The sequence below is a fragment of the Panthera uncia genome, chromosome D4 (assembly GCF_023721935.1).
Source record: "Panthera uncia isolate 11264 chromosome D4, Puncia_PCG_1.0, whole genome shotgun sequence".
Classification (NCBI taxonomy): Eukaryota; Metazoa; Chordata; class Mammalia; order Carnivora; family Felidae; genus Panthera; species Panthera uncia.
In genome coordinates, this window is record NC_064807.1 from 70,029,253 (window position 1) to 70,049,648 (window position 20,396).

General features: G+C 38.8%; 3 protein-coding genes across 4 annotated transcripts in view; 2 read left to right on the plus strand and 1 right to left on the minus strand.

The window, feature by feature from the left end:
• The window catches only part of GNG10 (G protein subunit gamma 10), a 189,820-nt gene extending 180,136 nt beyond the window's left edge, over positions 1 to 9,684 (plus strand). The window contains exon 3 of the mRNA XM_049637042.1: positions 8,038 to 9,684. The gene's annotated coding sequence lies outside the window, so the exon portion shown is untranslated. The remainder of the gene's footprint in view (positions 1 to 8,037) is intronic.
• The window catches only part of UGCG (UDP-glucose ceramide glucosyltransferase), a 36,619-nt gene that overhangs the window by 11,587 nt on the left and 4,636 nt on the right, over positions 1 to 20,396 (plus strand). Inside the window, exons 2-5 of the mRNA XM_049636442.1 lie at positions 8,038 to 8,179; positions 15,896 to 15,998; positions 16,729 to 16,830; positions 18,314 to 18,426. Coding sequence (XP_049492399.1) covers positions 8,038 to 8,179; positions 15,896 to 15,998; positions 16,729 to 16,830; positions 18,314 to 18,426 — 460 coding nt within the window. The remainder of the gene's footprint in view (positions 1 to 8,037; positions 8,180 to 15,895; positions 15,999 to 16,728; positions 16,831 to 18,313; positions 18,427 to 20,396) is intronic.
• The window catches only part of SUSD1 (sushi domain containing 1), a 282,806-nt gene continuing 271,275 nt past the window's right edge, over positions 8,866 to 20,396 (minus strand). The window contains exons 16-17 of one of the 2 annotated variants that reach the window (XR_007459116.1): positions 12,036 to 12,188; positions 8,866 to 11,668 (exon numbers count right to left, since the gene is read on the minus strand). Coding sequence is in view for 1 of the 2 variants with exons in the window: in XM_049636099.1 (XP_049492056.1) it covers positions 12,097 to 12,188 (92 nt within the window). In the remaining variant the exon portion in view is untranslated. Of the gene's footprint in view, positions 12,189 to 20,396 lie in introns of both variants that reach the window. The other variant, XM_049636099.1, reaches the window with a different exon arrangement.

Below are 20,396 nucleotides of genomic sequence, written 5' to 3' on the forward strand. Positions count from 1 at the left end.
AATTCAGAGAAGTTACATTTGGTGGAAAATGTCCTTAAAATTAGCAGCTTTAAAAAATGATCAATATTAGCTATCATTGAATGTTTACTTGTGGCTTAATTGCCTCTGTTTCTTACAACTACTTTGAGGTACGTACTAATTAATTATACACACTTTAAAAAAATTTGAGATAAAGAAGTGATTTACCCAAGGATTACTCAGCTAATTATCTGTGAAGCTGGTATAGAAATCCAGGAGAACCTCCTCCACCCCAGGCTCTTAAACCAGTATGCTGTCTGTGCCGCGGATAACCTAAAAATAACCCCGGAAGTAATTTGCAAGGATAGAGTGTTAGTATGGGAATTTCTTCAGTTGCTGTGAATCTTGCTTCTGATAACTGGCAACATTGAGACTAGTGTGGAGAGAGCCCCTACTGCTTTCCTGCAGCTCTTCCCCATTCTCACACTGTTTGAGCTATTTCGTGGGCTACTTGTTTTCAGCCCATCCTGTAACTAGCTGCTGATCTTCCTGATTTTCCTGAGCTTTCTTCTCTCCTTACAGGAAATCTAGTCTTCCTAGGTCCATGGTTCTCAGCTTTGACTGCACTTGGGAGTCACCAGGGGAGGCCTAAAAAAAAAAAATTACAGTCAGTTAAGCCTCTTACTCTAAATTTCGGTTCAGGTCATGATCTCACGGCTCATGGGATCAAGCCCTGCCTTGGGCTCTGTGCTGACAGTGTGGAGCCAGCTTGGGACTCCTTTCTCTCTCTCTCTCTCTCTCTCTCTCTCTCTCTCTCTCTCTCTCTCAAAAATAAATAAATAAACTTTTTTTTCTTTTCTTTTTTTTTTTAAGTACTGCTTGCCTAGGTCTCAGCCCTAGACATTCTGATCTAACTGGTCTGGGCATCAGGATTTTTTTTAACTCCCCAGGTGATTTTCATGTGCAGTTAAGGTTGAGAACAGGTGCCCTAGGCTGTTCATGCACAGTTGTGGCCCTCACCTGTTATCTCTTGGTTTCATTGAATCCTCCATGTAGCCAGAACTCAAGTTCATCACTTCGTCATCTCGCCCCTTGCCTTCCCTCCTATCAGTCTGCCTTGTTATCCTGAACCCATCTCATAATTTATAGCTTCTCAACTTTCAAAATCCTGCAGAGGGTAATCTCACAGCCATGTGGGTTAGTACTACTACACATTCATGGTCTCAGATCTCAGCTAAGCCTTCAGTGCTCTCTGGCACTGCGTTGTTTCTTTATTTAGCCCAGGTCACCCATTACTGGCGGAATCTCTTCTAAATCTTCACTATCCTGCCTTCCGTCTTGTCAGCTTTTCTTCACTCCTGCTCCACACTGTGGAGCCTGTCGTGCTATGCATTTTCTCTGTCTTTACCTTTGACTAGCTCGTCCCCTTACTCTGTATACTCAAGTATTTAAAAACATTTTTCCCCCAAATTAAACTGAAAAACCTTTTTCCGTCTAGTTACTCTGGCCCTTTTACTCACTGTCAGGTTTCATGAGAAATCAGTGTTTATTCCCTGTTACCACATTGCACTTTTCATTCCTTTGCATCCATTCCTTTGCTTCATTCCTTTGCTTCCTTTTCATTCCATGCTCCCCCCTCCCCATGCACAGTGCTCCAGAGGCAGCAGATCCACACAGTGAGGTGGACATTTCAGTTCTTGCCTTCACCTCTCAGCTGCATTCAATGTTGCTCTTCCTTGAACCCTTTCAGAAAGAAAACAGCCAAATAAAGCCGTCTTTAATAAATCCTTTCTTCCTGCCTTTCTGCGTCTTGGCTTAGTCCCTCCTGGTCTCCTGCATGTATTATTGGCTCTATGTCAGTAACATTGATTTGTGGCCACCTGCTAATGGCATGCTTTACCCGGGAGAGCTTATGTATTTAACAAACTCCGGATGGCTCCATATTTCTCTCTCTAGACTAACCTGACCTTCTGAGCTCTGTATATATGTTTCTTTATTCGTATCTAGTCAATGTTTTTTAAACTTGAGAACATACTGTTGTTTATCCTTATTTTGCTGGAGCCTGGAGAATTTATAGTCTACAGCAGTGTGGTTCACTGCTGGCCTGCATCAGAATCATTTGGATGCTTATAAAAATACAGATTCTTGGGGCGCCTGGGTGGCTCAGTCGGTTAGGCATCCAACTTCTGCTCAGGTCATGATCTCACGGCTCGTGAGTTCGAGCCCCACGTCGGGCTCTGTGCCGACAGCTCAGAGCCTGGAGCCTGTTTCAGATTCTGTGTCTCCCTCTCTCTGACCCTCCCCCGTTCATCCTCTGTCTCTCTCTGTCTCAAAAGTAAATAAACATTAAAAAAAAAAATAAAAATAAAAAATAAAAAAAAATACAGATTCTTAGGCTCTGCAACCAGTCCATTAAGTTGTGATTTTCACCTGTGGGCATTATGTATACAAATATTGGGAAACACTGGTCTCCTGGTCTGGAAATTGTATCAAAGCAGTAGCTGGAGCAGTTAGAGGGCTTAGCTTCTTTGTTTTCCGTGTTGCAGGAGTCACTAAGCTTCTTTACCTGATGTCTAGTATGTTAAAAACCATTGTTTCCTATATTTTGTCTGATTTTTTATGCTTATTTATTTATTTTGAGAGAAAAAGGGGAGGGACACAGAGAGAGACGGAGGGAAGGGAGGGAGGGAGCGAATTCCAAGCAGGCTCCATGCTCAGTGCAGAGCCCAACATAGGACTTATCTCATGACTGTGAGATCTTGAACTGAGCCAAAATTAAAAGTCGGAAGCTTAACCGACTGAGCCACCCAGGCACCCTGATTTTGTCTGATTTTTAAAAAGTTGTTTCAGGTGGGCAAGCAAATTGGGTCCCTGTTTCTTCATCTTGCCCAAAAGTTTAAGTGTGGGGGGTGGGGTGGGGTTTAGGTCAAGTTTTTTGATACTTTTGTAAAGACAGAGACAAGGCTGTATTAGCCCCAAATTGGAAATAACCCAAATGCCCATCAACGGAAAGTAGCTAAATAAAGTGTGGTATGTTAATATAAGGAATACATGCTGTAATGAAAATTCATGAACTATAACTGAATGTAACAACAAGGGTGAATCTCACAAACATATGAAGTCAAAGAGGCCAGACACAAATGAGTACATCCTATGGGATTCCATTTAGATAACATTTTAATACTGGCAAAATTAGCCTATGGTGTTGGAAGTGAGGACAGTGGTTACCCTTGAGGGGGCAAGTAGTTAGTAGATGGGGACATGCAAAGCCTTCTGGGGTTCTGGTAATCCTGTTTCCTGATCTGGGTACTGGTTACATGGGTGTTTCGCTCTGAGAAAATTCATTGAGCTGTATACTTATTTATATGTGACTTCACTGTATATGTGTCATGCATCAATAAAAAGTACTCTCCTCCACCCTCTAAAAGAAGGACAAGGTTGCAAACAAAATGCATGATGGGAAGGTAGAACTGGATTCCCAGTGTAGAACCTGAAACTGAGAAAGAACTGTGCAAAGGATCCTGACAGAAGGCAGGTCACCTGCTCCAGGCCACAGGTGGAAATGCATACCCGTGATGGATCCTGTGCAGTGTGTGGATGCAGTAGGCTCAAGTTCAATTCTAAGTGATGCAGAAACCCTGCCCCGAGATACCAAAGTAAAAACTGGTTTGAAACCAGGAAACCTTGTAGACCCTGTCAGAGCCACCCCACTTGGAAGACTCTACCACTTGGGCCACTTTTTGAGACTCCAGGCAAATTGGCTGTTGATCATGTTTTGAAAGCTACAGATTGGTTTACAATACACTGGCCAAGGCCAAGGCACCCGCCAACATCATTTCTCTGTGTGGCAGGCGAAGTTAATAGATTGCTTTATGACATAGCTTGGTTGACCGTAAGAGTTTTATATGAAGAAGAACTTCTATACATGTGCAATTCCCCCATTAGACTGCAGCTCCTTGACAGTAGGGAATTTGCCTGTCCATCACTGTATCTCCAGCACACAGGATAATGCATAGTATACATTCGGGGTTCAAAAATGATTGTTTAAAAAAAGGGATTAGGGGCGCCTGGGTGGCTCAGTCGGTTGGGCAGCCAACTTCAGCTCAGGTCATGATCTCGTGGTCTGTGAGTTCGAGCCCCACGTTGGGCTCTCTGCTGACAGCTCAGAGCCTGGAGCCTGTTTTGGATTCTGTGTCTCCCTCTCTCTGACCCTCCCCTATTCATGCTCTGTCTCTCTCTGTCTCAAAAATAATTAAACGTTAAAAAAAATTTTTTTTAATAAAAAAAGTAAAATTAAATTAAAAAAAGGGATTATTTGGTAAGGGGATGCTAAGTAGTTGTAGAGCACCACTGTGTGCTCATCATAGTGCTCTGTGATTTTGTGTGTGACTTCATGGATATTCTTTTATTGTTTTTGCTAAACATTTCAAGCAATTTGTAACAAGGGGCTTTGTCAGTTGTGTTACATAAACTGAAACTGTATTCTCCAAAGTAGGATTCTTGTATCCTAGGGTATGCTCCATAAGAGGACTCAGTGGGATATGGAAAGAAAATATTGGGGGATGGAGGGAGGAGAGATGGATGTGGGGGAAAACACAAAAGACCTTTCTTTAAAGGTCCTGTGATATAGTTGGGAGTTTGAGTTATTTTTGAATAGAAATTTCAGATCTAGTATTTACCAGTTGTCTTCATCATAAACCTGGAGAGGACTTCATTGTTGTTTGGTGAGTCAGAATGAGTCTGATAAAATACTGCATTCTTGATACGGAAAGTTCTTCAAAAGATAGGAGGTATATCTATGTTAGTGTTTAAACCAAAATATCTTAACGAACGAGAAGGGGTGGGGGGAATAGGATCAGTACTAGACTATTTAACACTGTTTAAGTTATCCTTGTTCTTAATCTAAAGACTTGCTAAATGCAATGAGATAGTGGGCTGGGTTTCTCTGAATTGGTCATGACCTTGTGTGTGTTTTGATAAGCTTAATAGCACTTGAATGATCTTGCAGTGGGAAGAGAATAAAAAATTTCTGGGATTTTAGTCCGCCTTATTTTATCCTCCGTGTCTCAAACTGTTTCATGATTTCAGTGTTTTTGCTTCTCATTCTCTGTGCCACATTCTGGATAATTTCTTCAAATCTAGATTCCGTTTGTCCAGTCCTCTCTTAAACTGTATATGCAGTCTTCTGTTTTACCTGTCTATTGAGTTTTTATGTCAACAATCATAATTTTTATTTCTAGACGTTGCATGTTGTCTTTATATATATGATGGTCTTTCTCAATCTTTCTCTTGTGTTTTGTTCAGCAACACAGGTAGTTTGCGTTACGGGTTCCAAACCTGTGTGGTCAGGTGTTCTCCTGGAAGACTTTCCTTCTTTGAGGGGTGGATCCAAGAAGGCAACATCCCCATCTTCCCTCTGTGGGCCAGCATTTTTCTACTTTGCCTTTCAGGGATCCCATATTATACAAGGTTGTCAGAACAGAGTTCCCACCGTTCTTACCTCAGGCTTGTCTCCATTTCTAGATCACCTGGGACTAACAGATGGCCCTGGGGCAAAAGCATCCAACACTCACTCACTCAGATTTCTCCTCATTTCTGACCTGAGAGGTTTCCCTTATTTTCTTAACAGTTCAGTCATGTGTTTAAAAACATGCTTTGAGGGGCACCTGGGTGGCTCAGTCGGTTAAAGTCGGTTAAGCGTCCGACTTCGGCTCAGGTCATGATCTTGCGGTCCGCGAGTTCCAGCCCCGCGTCGGGCTCTGTGCAGACAGCTCAGAGCCTGGAGCCTGTTTCAGTTTCTGTGTCTCCCTCTCTCTCTGCCCTTCCCCTGCTCATGCTCTGTCTCTCTCTCTGTATCAGAAATAAATAAACGTTAAAAAAAATTTTTTTTTAAATAATAAAAAAAACATGCTTTGAGTGCAGTTGTATCAAATATTATAACCATTCTGTAAGAATGTGTGTGTGTGTGTGTGTGTGTGTGTGTGTGCACGCGCGCGGCTGTGTGCATGTGTGTTGGCTTGTATATGCATTTTTTAAAAGTCTGGAAAGATGAACAAGAAACTAATATTGCTGAGAATTTGGTGGTGAGAACGTGGCAGATGGGGGACAGGGGCGACAGGGAGACTTCTTTTACGTGAATATTTTAATATCTTCAGTGATTTGAACCATGTGGATACAACTGGTTCAATCAATTAAATATATAAGTTTTTTTGTCTCCAGCAGTCTATATGTTCTCTATTGGCTGGGTTTCCTCAGACATCTAATCTGCCATTTTGTTAGATACGGAATAGTGGTCATTTTTGTGGTTATATAAATTTTAGATTATGGTTTTACCTCTGTCCAACCTCTCAATGAACTTGGTAGATGAATATTTTCCAAACTATCTATGGCAAAGCATCAGCTCTTTAAAATTTTTCCAGTCTGGCATGGACTAATACTCTGGTAAACTATAATAAAAATAAATACTGGGGGCGCCTGGGTAGCTCAGTCAGTTGACTGTCTGACTCTTGATCGCTGCTCAGGCCTTGATCTCAGGGTTGTCAGTTCAAGCCCTGTTTTGGGAGCCTACTAACTACATACATACATACATACTGATCATGTGTGTGGATGGCATGGAAAGGTCAAAGTGCTATAAACATTTCTAAATGCTTCTCTCAATTTCTTCTCATCACAGACCAGTAAAAAGCCACTTTATTCACTGACCATACTGAGCAGCCCTGCTGGAAATGGTGCCCCATTATTATCCAGCATTTGGGGACTGTGGATCAGAAATTGGTATCACCTTGTTCTTTAAGAAATCTTTTGTTGGTTTACATTTTTTTCCATTGTAGGTAACCTGTTTTCTTTCTGTAAAGTCTTTTATGGCTTTATCTGAAACATTAGATGTTCACTGTGGCACATCCCTGTCTTTAATTAGCTGAGAGTGAGCCCATGGCTAACTCTTCGGGATGATGGCAGCGATGTAGTTCCAGAAGTCATTCATAGATTAATTGCGTATTTCACCAAATCCAGGATGCTGGTGTTTTCTTGATCTTCTAGAAGGTTTCATTGGTTGGGTTTCATGCTATTAATTTAGGACTGCCATCTGGCTGCTACCAATCATAAGATGCCATTGATTTCGGAGATGTTAAAATGTGGAAGAACGTGTGTCTTAAAATATCTTGCACGCGGCCCCCTGATTGTTCTAACCTGTAATTACTGTTGAGTGCTTAGAGACGTGCTTATGAGAAGGAGGGAGGAAGACTTTGGTGACCTCCTTTAGAAACATCATCACTCTGCTGAAAGGCATCTCTTCTCTTTGTTGTGACACCGTGAACATTAACTGGGGCAAATTCTCTCTTTAATTGGCATGGCTTCCCTCCTCAAGAGCCATGGGATGGGCCAGCACTGAGAACCTTGGCCAACTTATCTGTGAATTGGTGGCAATGGTGTATCTTCCAGTGTCATTACCAGACATTTTTCCCATTATTGAGATTTCAAATTCCCTCTGTTCCATCCCAGCCATTCTGAGCTTGTGAATATTGGGAGTGCTGCTAGTTATCCCATTTTCTTGCTTGCCCTGCTGGTAGCCTAGTGCTTCTTTCAATCATGTGTTATGTGGACTGCTTACTATAGAAATATCTCAGATTTTTCTGGTTACACTTCTCTATTTTTCTGGGGAAGATAGGGATTTCCCTCCCCCCACCCCCTACAGTTTTTATAGTTTTTGGTCTCTTTTGATGACTCTTTGGGAGGAAGGACAGTTAATGTGTAGGCTAACACTATAATTCATTTCTTCACCATGTATTTATTGAATGCCTACTCTTTGCCAAGCATAGTTCTCTAAGCACTGTGAGTACAGCAATAAACAACACTCTTAAGCTCCAGCCTCCATTGGAACATTCATTCTGCTTAGGTCTGGTTTTTCTAAACTGGATGCTTACCTGATTACTTTCCTCCATTTTCAGATAACCCTTTAAAAAGATGTCAATTAAAAAAAAATTTAACTTAGAACTTAGTAGGTTCTTGATAGCTTGACGCATACTTTATATAGCACTATTATGTTCTCCAGAAATAACGTATATATTATTTGCTTTTCAGCCGATTACACCTCAACAAGAAGGCAACGGACAAACAGCCATATAGCAAGCTCCCAGGTGTGTCTCTTCTGAAACCTTTGAAAGGAGTAGATCCTAACCTAATCAACAACTTGGAGACATTCTTCGAATTGGATTATCCCAAAGTAAGTACAGTCATGTACTCATTAGAAATGGGTGGGATCATGTTTGTTTGGTTTTTGGTGTGTGTGTGTGTGCACGCTTCTCCCTCATGGTAAACACTTAAAGAGGCATTCTGATACTGTAAAAGGTGAAGGTATTAAACATTCATGGTGATCTCGGCCTCATACAACTTATGCTCTAGTAGCAGCAGTCACAGGACAGAAATGGGGTTGAGGAAGGGAGGGGTGCAGATTCCTTTTTGTAACCGCTTGTCCATCTGAATTTAAAATCTGTGAGTAAACCTCCTGGAACTCGGACATGGTTAAGTGCCTGGCAATTTGAATATAAAAATCTTGTTCCATGAGAGTTGTACGTGAATGACAGGAAGAAGAGGCAGTGAGAAAGAAAAAGCGGCATTTAATGGTCTGAAATGGGATTCAGGATAGCTAGAAGTAAACATAAACCCCCTTGAAAATGTGGCTTTTGAGCCATGAATAGGTTACCGTTAGTGATAACATGGGTCTTCCTCATACCTAATTTCTAATTTCTGTATCTTTCTGAGTTTTAATGCCCAATTGTTTTTTTCCTATCATTTATCTATACAAGTTGTAGATCTATGAACTCAACCTAATCCTTCATTGGAGAATTCCCGGTTTTGTTGAGATGAGAGTATTCTTTTTATCTCTTCCTTTTAATATTCCACCTGTAGTTTCTTTTTTTTTTTTTAAGTTCATTTATTTATTTTGAGAGTGAGAGAGCATATGAGCGGGGGAAGGGCAAAGAGAGAGGGAGAGAGAGAATCCCAAGCAGGCTCCACACTGTCAGTGTGGACCTTGAGGAGCTCTGTGCGGGTCTCGATCCCACAAACCATGAGGTTAAGGCCTAAGCCCAAATCAAGAGTCAGATGCTTAACCGACTGAGCCGCCCAGGTGCCCCTCTGCCTATAGTTTCTTATGAGAACTTAACTATTCCTCGATTTATGTATTTAGCTTTATCTCCGCTTTTTAAATTGCCTGTTTGAAACACTGCTTTTGAATGTCTCTTTACATGTCTACATGCTTGCTTTTTTTTTTTTTTAATTTTTTTTTTTTACGTTTATTTTTGAGACAGAGAGAGACAGAGCATGAACGGGGGAGGGGCAGACAGAGAGGGAGACACAGAATCGGAAGCAGGCTCCAGGCTCTGAGCCATCAGCCCAGAGCCTGACGCGGGGCTCGAACTCACAGTCTGTGAGATCATGACCTGAGCTGAAGTCAGACGCTTAACCGACCGAGCCACCCAGGCGCCCCTCTACATGCTTGATTTTAAGTCCATTTGAATTTTCCCTCCATGGTCTCTATTCACTTGCCTCAGTTTTTACCCTCACTGTCTCAGCTTTTCTATAGTTTTTGCCACTTGGAGACTCCCTCCTATTTCTTTAGGACCGTGTAACCCAAGTAATGAGAAGGAAGATAAAATACACACCACACTTCTCATAGTAACTGGTTTTCATGCTCTTATTTTCTTTCTTTTTGCTCTTATTTTTCTCAGTAGCATCAGTGAAAAGAATAGAGAAGACACAGACGTGATAGCCTTAATGCAGCTCTTATTAAGTATGTAGACACGAGTATAATTCAGTTATTTTGTAGTGTTTTTATATTACTGCTTTTAAAGTTTGGAAGTCGAGGTATTTGAAGCTAATTTTAAGCAAAACCATTATGTGTTTTTCTTACAATTTGTGTGTGTTGTGTATTATATATGTATTTAATAATTTTAGAGATCTGAATCACGCATGTATTATCTATCCCATAAATTGAATATGTAATTTAAAAAAATAAGATCTATACTTGATTTTTTTCCCAACTAGAAGTGCAAAAAGTGGCCTTTAATAAAATTAATTGTAAAATAAGCTTTGCAATAAGGAATATGGAAGGTTTTTTCAGGAATGCCTAGGTGGTTCAGTCAGTTGAGCATCTGACTTCGGCTCAGGTCATGATCTCACATCTTGTGAGTTTGAGCCCCACATCTGGCTTGCTGATGTCAGCGCAGAGCCCGCTTCTAATTCTGTGTTCCCCCTTTCTCTGTCCCTCCCCCTTTTGCACTCTCTCAAAAATAAACGTAAAAATAAAAATGGAAGGTTTTCAAGCCTCACATTGTATAAATATATGCAGAGAGATTTTTTTTTTAATGTTTTTTAAGTTTGTTTATTTAGAGAGAGAGAGTGCAAGCAAGGTAGGAAGAGAGAGAGAGAGAGAGAGAGAGAGAGAGAGAGAGAGAGAGAGAGAATCCCAGGCAGGCTCTGCACCGGCAGTGCAGAGCCTGACGTGGGGCTTGAACCCACAAACTGTGAGATTATGACCCAAGCTGAGACCCAGAATCTGTCGCCTAACCAACTGAGCCACCCAGGTGCAAGAGATTTTTTTAATAAATGAAAGAATATCTTCATTGATTATTATTAAATCTCAGAACAGCTTAGAATCATACATTTATCCTTGTGAAACTTAATGTCACATTTCAATTTTTTAATCCTCATCCTACCCTTTCCCCATTCAACCACTCTCAACTAAGTTATGGAACTTCTGTGTGGCAGCCCTCGTGAGATGATAGTCACAGAATTTAATTGGTTGAGAAAGTTAGTGTGGGCTTTAGTTGTAGAAAGAGTTTCTAAAAATAATCCAGGAACATATGTATCCATTAATTCTGAACATTTGGGGTAAGTCGATAACTGATTTCTTCTTCTGAATGATTTTTCTTTTATTACAATGTGGGATTATCTCAAGAGCTCTTGTTTTTGCTTTTTTCACAAATTATGCCTTTGAGGTATTTAAATTCGTCAAGGAGAAAACTATTTTGATTCTTACTATAAAATGAGGAACTCCAAATGTAAGAGATTGTTTTTATTATTTTTTCAAAATTTTACTTACTAATTATAAAAGTACTGTTAGCTGTGTAAATCGAAAGTTTGTAAAGTGGAGGAAAAGTGTTAAGCACCTGCAGTCTAAAGGAAAATTTGGATCTCACGGCATTTCATTTGCTTTTTATTTTTTAAATTTTTAAATATTTATTTATTTTTGAGAGACAGAGTGTGAGTGGGGGAGGGGCAGAGAACGAGGGAGACCCAGAACTCCGAGCAGATTCCAGGCTCCGAGTTGTCAGCACAGAGCCCAATGCGGGGCTCAAGCCCACGGACCATGAGATCATGACCTAAGCTGAAGTCGGATGCTTAACTGACTGAGCCACCAGGCGCCCCAATTTCGTTTGATTTTTAAAAGACCAAGAGCAATGGCCCATGTTCCACAAGAAACTGAAGTGAAACCACTGACCTCCCATCAATCTGAGTGTGAACAGACAAGTCGCTTGTGTGCCCAAGGAGGCCTGTAGTCCTGAAACGAACATTTGTGTGACTGCCAGGCCCAGCAAACTTTACTATTTGCTTTTTGTCGAGTGTGAACACTGTTTTAGAGAAGTATGTCTGGTTTCATCCTGGACCTAAATTTTTCCTCCTGATTTGATTTGGAACATTATAGGTGATTCTAGAAAAAAAAAAAAAGAACACGGTCAGAAATTTAATTTTGGACACGTGCAAGAAAATTTCTTGTTCTGGTACTTGTTCTAAATTTCTAGGTTTAAATTTTGGTGAGACTGTTACTATGCTAATTGTCCTGAAAGATTTCTGTGCTTTACGTGTCTTATCAATTCACTTATTTTGATATTTATTCTTTGGGGGGGGGGGGTGAAAAAGCCATGTAATTCATTTTCCGCAAATTGAGCACTCTGTGGCAGCAAAGAAGGCATTTAGGGAGAGATTTAGCTGTAGCAGGAAGATTCAGCAAAATAGCTTTACTTTAGTAAATCCTTGCCATATGAAGAGCTTTTTAGTTAAATGATCAGAATTCTTACCAGAGTGAGGCTGAGGTCATTGTGGTGGGTTTTTTGCTTCTTTTGCAAATACACAATTGGCTTAAAATGTTACAAGTCCAGTGCCATGTTTAGACTTTCTTACCAGTGGTGTAGCTCTCCTTAAGAAGAATTGTTTTCTAACTGGATAGTCTTCTAAACAAAGAATTAGAAGACAGAAAATCGAATCCGTTATCAAAAGACCAAGCACAACATATGTTAGTGAAACTTCCAAATCTGCAAGATTAGGAATTTACTAAGTAAATTTGGAAAACAGTATAAACAAACTATTTCTTGAAAATAGAGATGCATATAACTCAACTTGTCCAGTCTTTGAACTCAGAGCTGTGTTCTTACGAAACATTTCCTTCCTGGCATCTATCTTTTACTCAGAAGTTACCCTAAAGACAAATGCATTAACTTATAAGTGTATTATTAATCGTTCCATGCCAGAGACTGTTCTAGGCATTTGGGGTCTAAATCTCTTCTTGTCATAGAAAATTTATATTCTGTAATCCAAATACCCTCATAAAATTTTTCTTTAAAAATGATATGTAGTTATTTATAGACAATTCAAGATATTCCTACTTGATATGCAATGTAATTGATTAATATCATTAAAAAGTTTTCTATTTTAAGAAGATGTTTTGTCTTGTTTGCTATAGTTCAAAATTTATATTCCTAATGTCTACAGGGCTGAATCAGTGAGCCCTTTTTTCTTATGTCATTTATATACCTAAATCTAATGCTATATATGCATCTGAACGTAGCATACGTGATTATTGCCACTTCAGACATTCACTTCTTGAATGTCAAAGGGCTGGATCCCAGGTTGTGGATTTCCTACACCTCTCTTGTTCTCAGCCTTTTAGTCATTGTACTGTTTGAAAAGGAAATTACTAAGGAGTTGTTGGAGACTAATCTTCTCATCTAAATTACTCTGGGTTTTAGGCGTGCCTGGTTGTTTCAACTGAGTGTCCGTCTCAGGTCATGATCCTAGGGTTGTGGGATCGAGCCCTGTGTTGGGCTTTGCGCTGAGTGTGGAACGTGCTTAGGATTCTCTATTTCTGTCTTTCTCTCTCTGCCCCTCTCCCCCGTTCGCACTCTCAATAAAATAAAATAAGATAAAATAAAGAGATATGAAAAGTTTATTAAAAATAAATAAATAAATTGCTCTGGTGTTTATTTCTAGATTCATACTGCCCATTTATACTGGAATTCACTGTATTGTATAGCTGTTTCAGATTTATAAAGTAAGCGTTTTCTTGAAATATTTTTAAAGTGTAATATTTTTAATAAATGTTATATTTTTGAACATATATACTTACATTTGATCCTTTAGATAGTGTAAAACTATACAAAAAATTTTTTTTGTTTATTTTTGAGAGAGAGAAAGAGAGCACGAACGGGGAAGGGGCAGAGAGAGAGAGGGAGACACAGGATCCGAAGCAGGCTCCAGGCTCCGAGCTGTCAGCATAGGGCCCGACATGGGATTCAGATCCCCCAAACTGTGAGATCATGACCTGAGCCAAAGTTAGATGCTTAACCTGCCGAGCCATCCAGGCACCCCTAAAAAAATTTTTTTTTGTATTAGCTAAGAAAGCTTTCAACCAACTTAATATGCTGTGTTTTGCCGGTTACAGTGTAGTTGGAGTGATTTAATTATTCCAATACAGAGATTCCTAGCAAATAAAATGTTTGATCAAACTGAAGACACAGAGGTGGTTATCAGAGCTGAAAAATCAAGATTCCTGGTTAACATTTAATACCTTAGAACATACTTGGAATGCTACCTCCTATTTGGTATAATTTTCAATATCAGAAACAAGCGAAAGCATAAGTCGTGTGTTTAAATAAAAGTCTGAACGTTTTTTAGATAATGTGAATTGAGTTTTGTTTGCACTCTGGCTAATCAGGAAGTGTTTGGTTTTCATTTGAAATTAAAAGGCATAATCAATAAAAATGGAAACTTTAAATCTTACATTTGAATAAAGGTAAACTCTGTCTCCTTTGAATACTTTTCTAGAGCTGTATTTTGCAAAGTTTTCTCTTGCTAAGGAAGAAAGCAAAGACTAACTTTTTTATTATATTTTATGGAATTGTATCATTTACGAACATTTCCTTTCACTTGTATTTGCTCATACCTGCAAAACAGCATAAATTATAAAAGCATTAAAGAAACTGAGGTGTTGGGAAAAACTAGGCATTCTTACAGCAAGGCTGGCTGAGCAGCTCACTCTAGGAGGGAAGCTAATTGTAACTTTTACCCTTTGGAAAGTCACTTAATCTTTCTGATCTTCATTGTTAAGGTCGATGCCTTTTGGCTAGTTCAGTGGAACATTGTTTTGAGAGTCAGGTTGGGAAGAGGACTGATGCTTTACAGGATTTAGGAGTCAACCCTTTGGAAAATTGAAGGGCGTGGGCAGGAGTGGTGTCCTTCCCATTCTCAGATTTTTATCTCGTCCCTGAAGACTAGGTAGCTATAAAGTTGGTTTCAATACCTCCTGAGTGGCAATTTTGGTCAGTCATCATTAAAGGTAGCTAGTTGATAGAATGTATAATAATAGTAGGTAGAAAGTATGAGAAAAGTATACATTGTTTTCCCAGAGTCTACTTAACTATTGAGAAAACTTTTTTTTTTCCACTTGAAAAAAAAAAATCTTATTACCTTCTTCATTGACCTTAGTTAGTCCTGGCCCTTCTCATACTCAGCCCCTAATTTCCATATTGCCAGTTTTTGCTGAGTTTCCCTTTACCTGAGCTGGTTCCTGTATGTTAGATACTTAGAAAGCTATGTCCTTAGCTCTTTGTATTTTTTTTTTTTTTAAACACATAGCTTTGTTTTTTCGGGGACACAACTAACCTCCCTCCTTTGCTTAAAAATGTCCATCCCATTTTAGAAAGAGAATTGGCAGGGTATTTGTCACTGACTGAGTCAGCATGAATTTAGCAGCACCTAAAAAAAAAGTTACTACTAAGAATACTTATCCCACAAAATAATAAAGTAGTATCTTTGTATGTGAAAGCAAACACTTTTTTTAAAAAAAATGTAGTAGTTTATTAAATGGTAATTTAAAGGTTCAGCTCCAGATTTTTTAAGCCTAGTTACATGTCCGAACTGCCCCCAGAGATTCTAATTCAAAAGTAAGAGTGGGGCCCAGTATTCTCTAAATAAATGTCCCAGGGTAACCGACACAGCCAGTCAAATGTGAAGAAATGACTTCCCTAATGTCCTATCAAAGAGTAAACATCCTATCAAAGAGTAAACGTAGCACTGAGCAAAATAAAACCCTGGGTATTTTCATTGTTAGAGGGCTAATCATGCTTCTCAGGATGATAGACTTTCAACCAAATTCTGTTTTATTTCAAAAAATTATTATACAGCAAAAATCTAATAGCACTTTGTCCTTTTCATGGGAAGAGTTTGGAAAAACTCTTTATGTTGATCATTCTGGGATTTGATACATACTTTATGGCACCTTCATGAAATAGTAAGTTCAGAGACAGAGCTTCTAGAGAACAGGGAGATGTTTCATGATGAAGGCCACAGAGAAGCTTGAGATCCAGTTTAATTCAGGCCATGCCTGTCTGGGAATGGCAAGACTTCCAACTGTGGGGGTTGCCAGTCTCTTGATTATCTCTGCTGCTTGCAAATCAGCCCCTGTTCTGGAGAAGCTGCTCTCAATTAAAGCAACACTTGATGTCATAAGTATTTGCATCGTTATGAGTACTCTCTTAACTTTTAAATGCTGTGTGTACAACGGCTTCTTTTTCCTAATGTTTTTTATCAATCAGTAAATACCGATAATGTGCTTATTTTTGTAAAAGAGGTTTAATCTCCGTAAAATGTGTTCTTTGACTAGTATGAAGTACTCCTTTGTGTACAAGATCACGATGATCCAGCCATTGATGTATGTAAGAAGCTTCTTGGAAAATACCCCAATGTTGATGCTAGATTGTTTATTGGTAGGTAACAAATAAATTCTACCATAACCCTTTTGCTTTAATAGTATTAAGTATCAGTAATCCTTGCATTAAACTATAGATTAAGCTGTTAGCCACCCACTGACGTTATTGGGATGTTTGCTTTCTGCGTGTTTGTTAGAGTAGGGAAAGGTGTTTCTCGCCTTTCGAGAGAACTTAAGTTATAAAAACACAGGGTGGTGGTGGTGGTCATCGTTGTTTTTCCATATCTGGGATTAACAAAATAACCAAAAAAAAAAAAAACACCCCAAGTTATGTTTTTCTCAGACACGAGAATCTGTTATTTTTGTTCCTTTACTATTTTCAAACTGTGGGCCTTCTTATATCTCATTCACTGTAGTTGGGAGTGAGCAATAGAATTTACTTTTATTATATTGCAAAAAGAATATTTTTCAAAAGCCTGCAGGCTTATTCTAAAGACTTGTAGAGAGATATTTGCCATTAAACATTGATTCATACTTAACTATTGATGCAGTAATTTAAGAATCAAACTGAAACTAATATATTTTCAAAGACAAATTAATTCTCTTTTTGAGAACGAACAATTTTTTTCTAAATATGAATAATAAGGAATGCAAAACACATTAAAGTATGTTTGTTTCTGTTATTACATATAAAGGTACTTTTCACTTCTCCCTACCATGTATCTGTATAATAGAATATATTTTCAATGTTGGATGAATCTTTCATAGTTGTATCTTTAAATTTTTAGGTGGCAAAAAGGTTGGCATTAACCCTAAAATTAATAATTTAATGCCAGGATATGAAGTTGCAAAGTATGATCTGATATGGATCTGTGATAGTGGAATAAGAGGTGAGCTGCTTTTTATTTGTTTTACAGAACTATTCATTTGATGATAAAATGCCAAAAGCATTCTAAAAATATATGCGTCAATCCTTTTTGTTTGTCTAATAAAGTAATTCATTTCATCATTATTTCATGGTAAAATGTCAGGTTATACTTATTTGGAATTTTTTTGAATGCTACTCTAGAATGTTACATCTGTAGAATTGTTTTTGTTTTGAAGAGAAAATTCCAACTATTAAAAAAAGAATAGTCACGGGCTACCATACAATCCTTTACACGAGATTTTTCATAGTTGTAAATTTTCCCGAGTTCACATAATAACTTGTCTTTTACTTTAATCTGTTTGTGGCACCAATACTGTCTCACACAAGGGGACAGAAATTAATAAGTGAATATTTTACCGAAATACAAACATGGCTTTTAATTGGTTTTAGGAGGAAAATATACTGAAATCATAATTTGCGTGTTTGCATTTTTAAACATTTATGTTCTAATTACCGTAAGTTTCTCAAGCTCAGTATTTGCGGTTGGGTGATTGTTGTTGAGGCTGCCCTATGGGATGGTTAGCAAGCATCCCTGGCCTCTCCACACTAGATGCCAGTAGCACCTCTTTCTCAGTAGTGACAACCAAAAATGTCCCTAGACATTGCTAAGTGTCCCCTGCGGGGCAGCAGTTGGGAACCACTGTTGTAGAATATGTGTATTTAAGGCCCAAATACACTTTTATACAATAGGTTTGTTCATAGCTTTTGTATTTTTGAAGGAAATAAAAATACAAAGTCATGTAAAAAGGTAGGAGGTGTTTGCTATTTGAAGAGGGGACAGTGATTTAAGTTTTTTTTATTAGCTTGAAACACAGATGTGAAAATTAATAGAAGTGTGACATGCCTAATTAATCAGGCTCATTATGAGTCTTGTCAATTCATGGACAGAGAGACTACGTTCATTCTTCGTGTTTGCTACCTTAAATTATTTTCTATCATACGTTTGTTTTGTTTTCATAATATATGTTCATCTCTCGGTCAAGTATAATTTCATTCAATTCCCATTAGCAGTTTTATGACATAGGATATCTCGTATCCTCCAAGAAAGTGGAGGCTCATCTCCTGTAGTTAGAGAGTGCAGGAAACCAGCGTAACAACTGAGGTCCTTTCAGCCCTGCTCCTGTAACTTTTCCATTAGGAACACATTGTCCACATTCTAGTTTGGAGGTTCTGAAATAGGGGGAGTACCATTTTCAAGGTATATCCTGGCTCTGGCACATAGTAGCCTGAAAGTGTGTAGAGTAAATTAGCTTATCATAAAGTATGCCTTTTTGAAATTTTGTATTCTACTTAGAAAAGTGATTGAGAATGATTTTATTAGATCCAGATGTAAAAAAGAACTTTATAACAGCTCACAAAATGCATTTCACATTGGTGGGCATTTTACTAAAAAGGATTGTTTTTTTCTCTTTCCCTCACCACCTGTTTGTCTTTTTTTATTGTAGTAATTCCAGACACGCTTACTGACATGGTTAACCAAATGACAGAGAAAGTGGGCCTGGTTCATGGGCTGCCCTATGTAGCAGACAGACAGGGCTTTGCTGCTACATTAGAACAGGTAAGTATGGTTGTCGTAGGTAATATTGTCGCATCCCTGATCTTCCAGAAACTTGAGATTATTCTGAGAGTTGGGATGGACTAGGTGAAGTTAACTGTAATTAAGTCTGTTTTAACCTGCTAAGTACTGGCATCCTCAAGATGAGAGTAGCTGTTTTAGTAGTGAAGAAATTCTTGGGCCCCTGGAATCACTCACAGCCGCACTCTGGCAGTGAATGGATGTGCACAGGAAATACCTTGTGGTCTCATTACCAGCTGAGCACAGTATATTGTTTCCTTCTGGTCCTTGCTTTCAGTTCTAGAGTTTGGTTCTAGGCTTACATAAAAGCACATGACATATAGTTCTTTCAGAAATCTAATCTGAAAATAATTTTTTTTTTAAGATTTTAAGTATTAATCTCTACACCCAAAGTGGGGCTCAGACTCACAACCCTGAGATCAAGAGTCACATGCTTTTCCAACTGAGCCAGCTGGGCACCCCAAGAATCTTTTTTAAATATCAGAGTATTTCAAATACACACAACAAAGGAAAATTGTTGTTATAAAATTATAAGTTATTACAATTATAAGTTGTTATAAAATCCATTTGATTTCCTTTTAAAATGGATTTCTAAAAATTACTGGAGAGGGGTGCCTGGGTGGTTCAGTTGGTTAAGCGTCCGACTTTGGCTCAGGTCATGATCTTGCAGTTTGTGGGTTCGAGCCCTGCGTCAGGCTCTGGGCTGACAGCTCATAGCCTGGAGCCTGCTTTGGATTCTGTGTCTCCCTCTCTCTCTGTCCCTTCCCTACTCACACTCTGTCTCTCTCTGTCTCAAAAATAAATAAACATTGAAAAAAAATTTTTTTTAATTACTGGACAAACTTATTTTGTGGTTTCCATTTTTTTCTCTTCACCCTATAATAGAATTATATAAACTATAAATTGTGGGAAAATGTAAGAAGCAAAAAAACAAGCCATAACCCTACCAACTAGAGGAAGTTTCTATTTTTTTTCCTATGTTGAGGTGGTACTCTAAAAACAATTCATATATGATTTTTGTCACTTCATCAGCTTTTCTCCCTATCCTTAATAATTTTTAACATTTAATTAAAAAAACTTTTTTTTTTAACATTTATTTATTTTTGAGACAGAGAGAGACAGCATGAACGGGGGAGGGGTAGAGAGAGAGGGAGACACAGAATCGGAAACAGGCTCCAGGCTCTGAGCCGTCAGCATAGAGCCCGACGTGGGGCTCGAACTCACAAACTGCGAGATCATGACCTGAGCCAAAGTCGGCCGCTTAACCGACGGAGCCACCCAGGTGCCAGGGCAAATCAGGAAGAAGCTCAGTGACTCGGGGGCAGGAAACAGACAGCTATGCGAAAAAGGGTGCAAAAAAGGAATTCAGAAACAGGATTGTCCTGTAGGTTGATATACCTACAGGTGAGTATTTGAGTATTTGTGTGTATGTATGCATGTGTGAGTACACACATAAACACATGTGCATACGCATACACATATATGCATATACATATACCTTTATGTGTAGGGGTGTGTGTGTGCAGTTACACATATTTAAAGTACAATATATATTATATATTATAAAATATATAATATTATTTTGAGAGAGACAGAGACAGCACATGAGCAGGGAAGAGTCAGAGAGGGAGAGAGAGAGAGCTCATCCCAAGCAGGCTCCATGCTGTCAGTGCAGAGCCCAACGCAGGGCTTGAACGTACAAACCATGAGATCATGACCTGATGAAACCAAGAGTCAGACACTTAACTGACTGAGCCATCTAGGCACCTCATGAGTAATTTTTTATAAAAGTGATTTTTGTTGACTGTATCATAGTCTGTCATCCTATCCTAGACCTGACTTAACCATTCCTGTGCCGTTAAACATTTAGGAAGAATGTTTTCACGTCATAAGGGAAGGACATATGGTTGCAATCTTTTAAACATGTCAACTTGCTTTTAAGTGTATCTGCA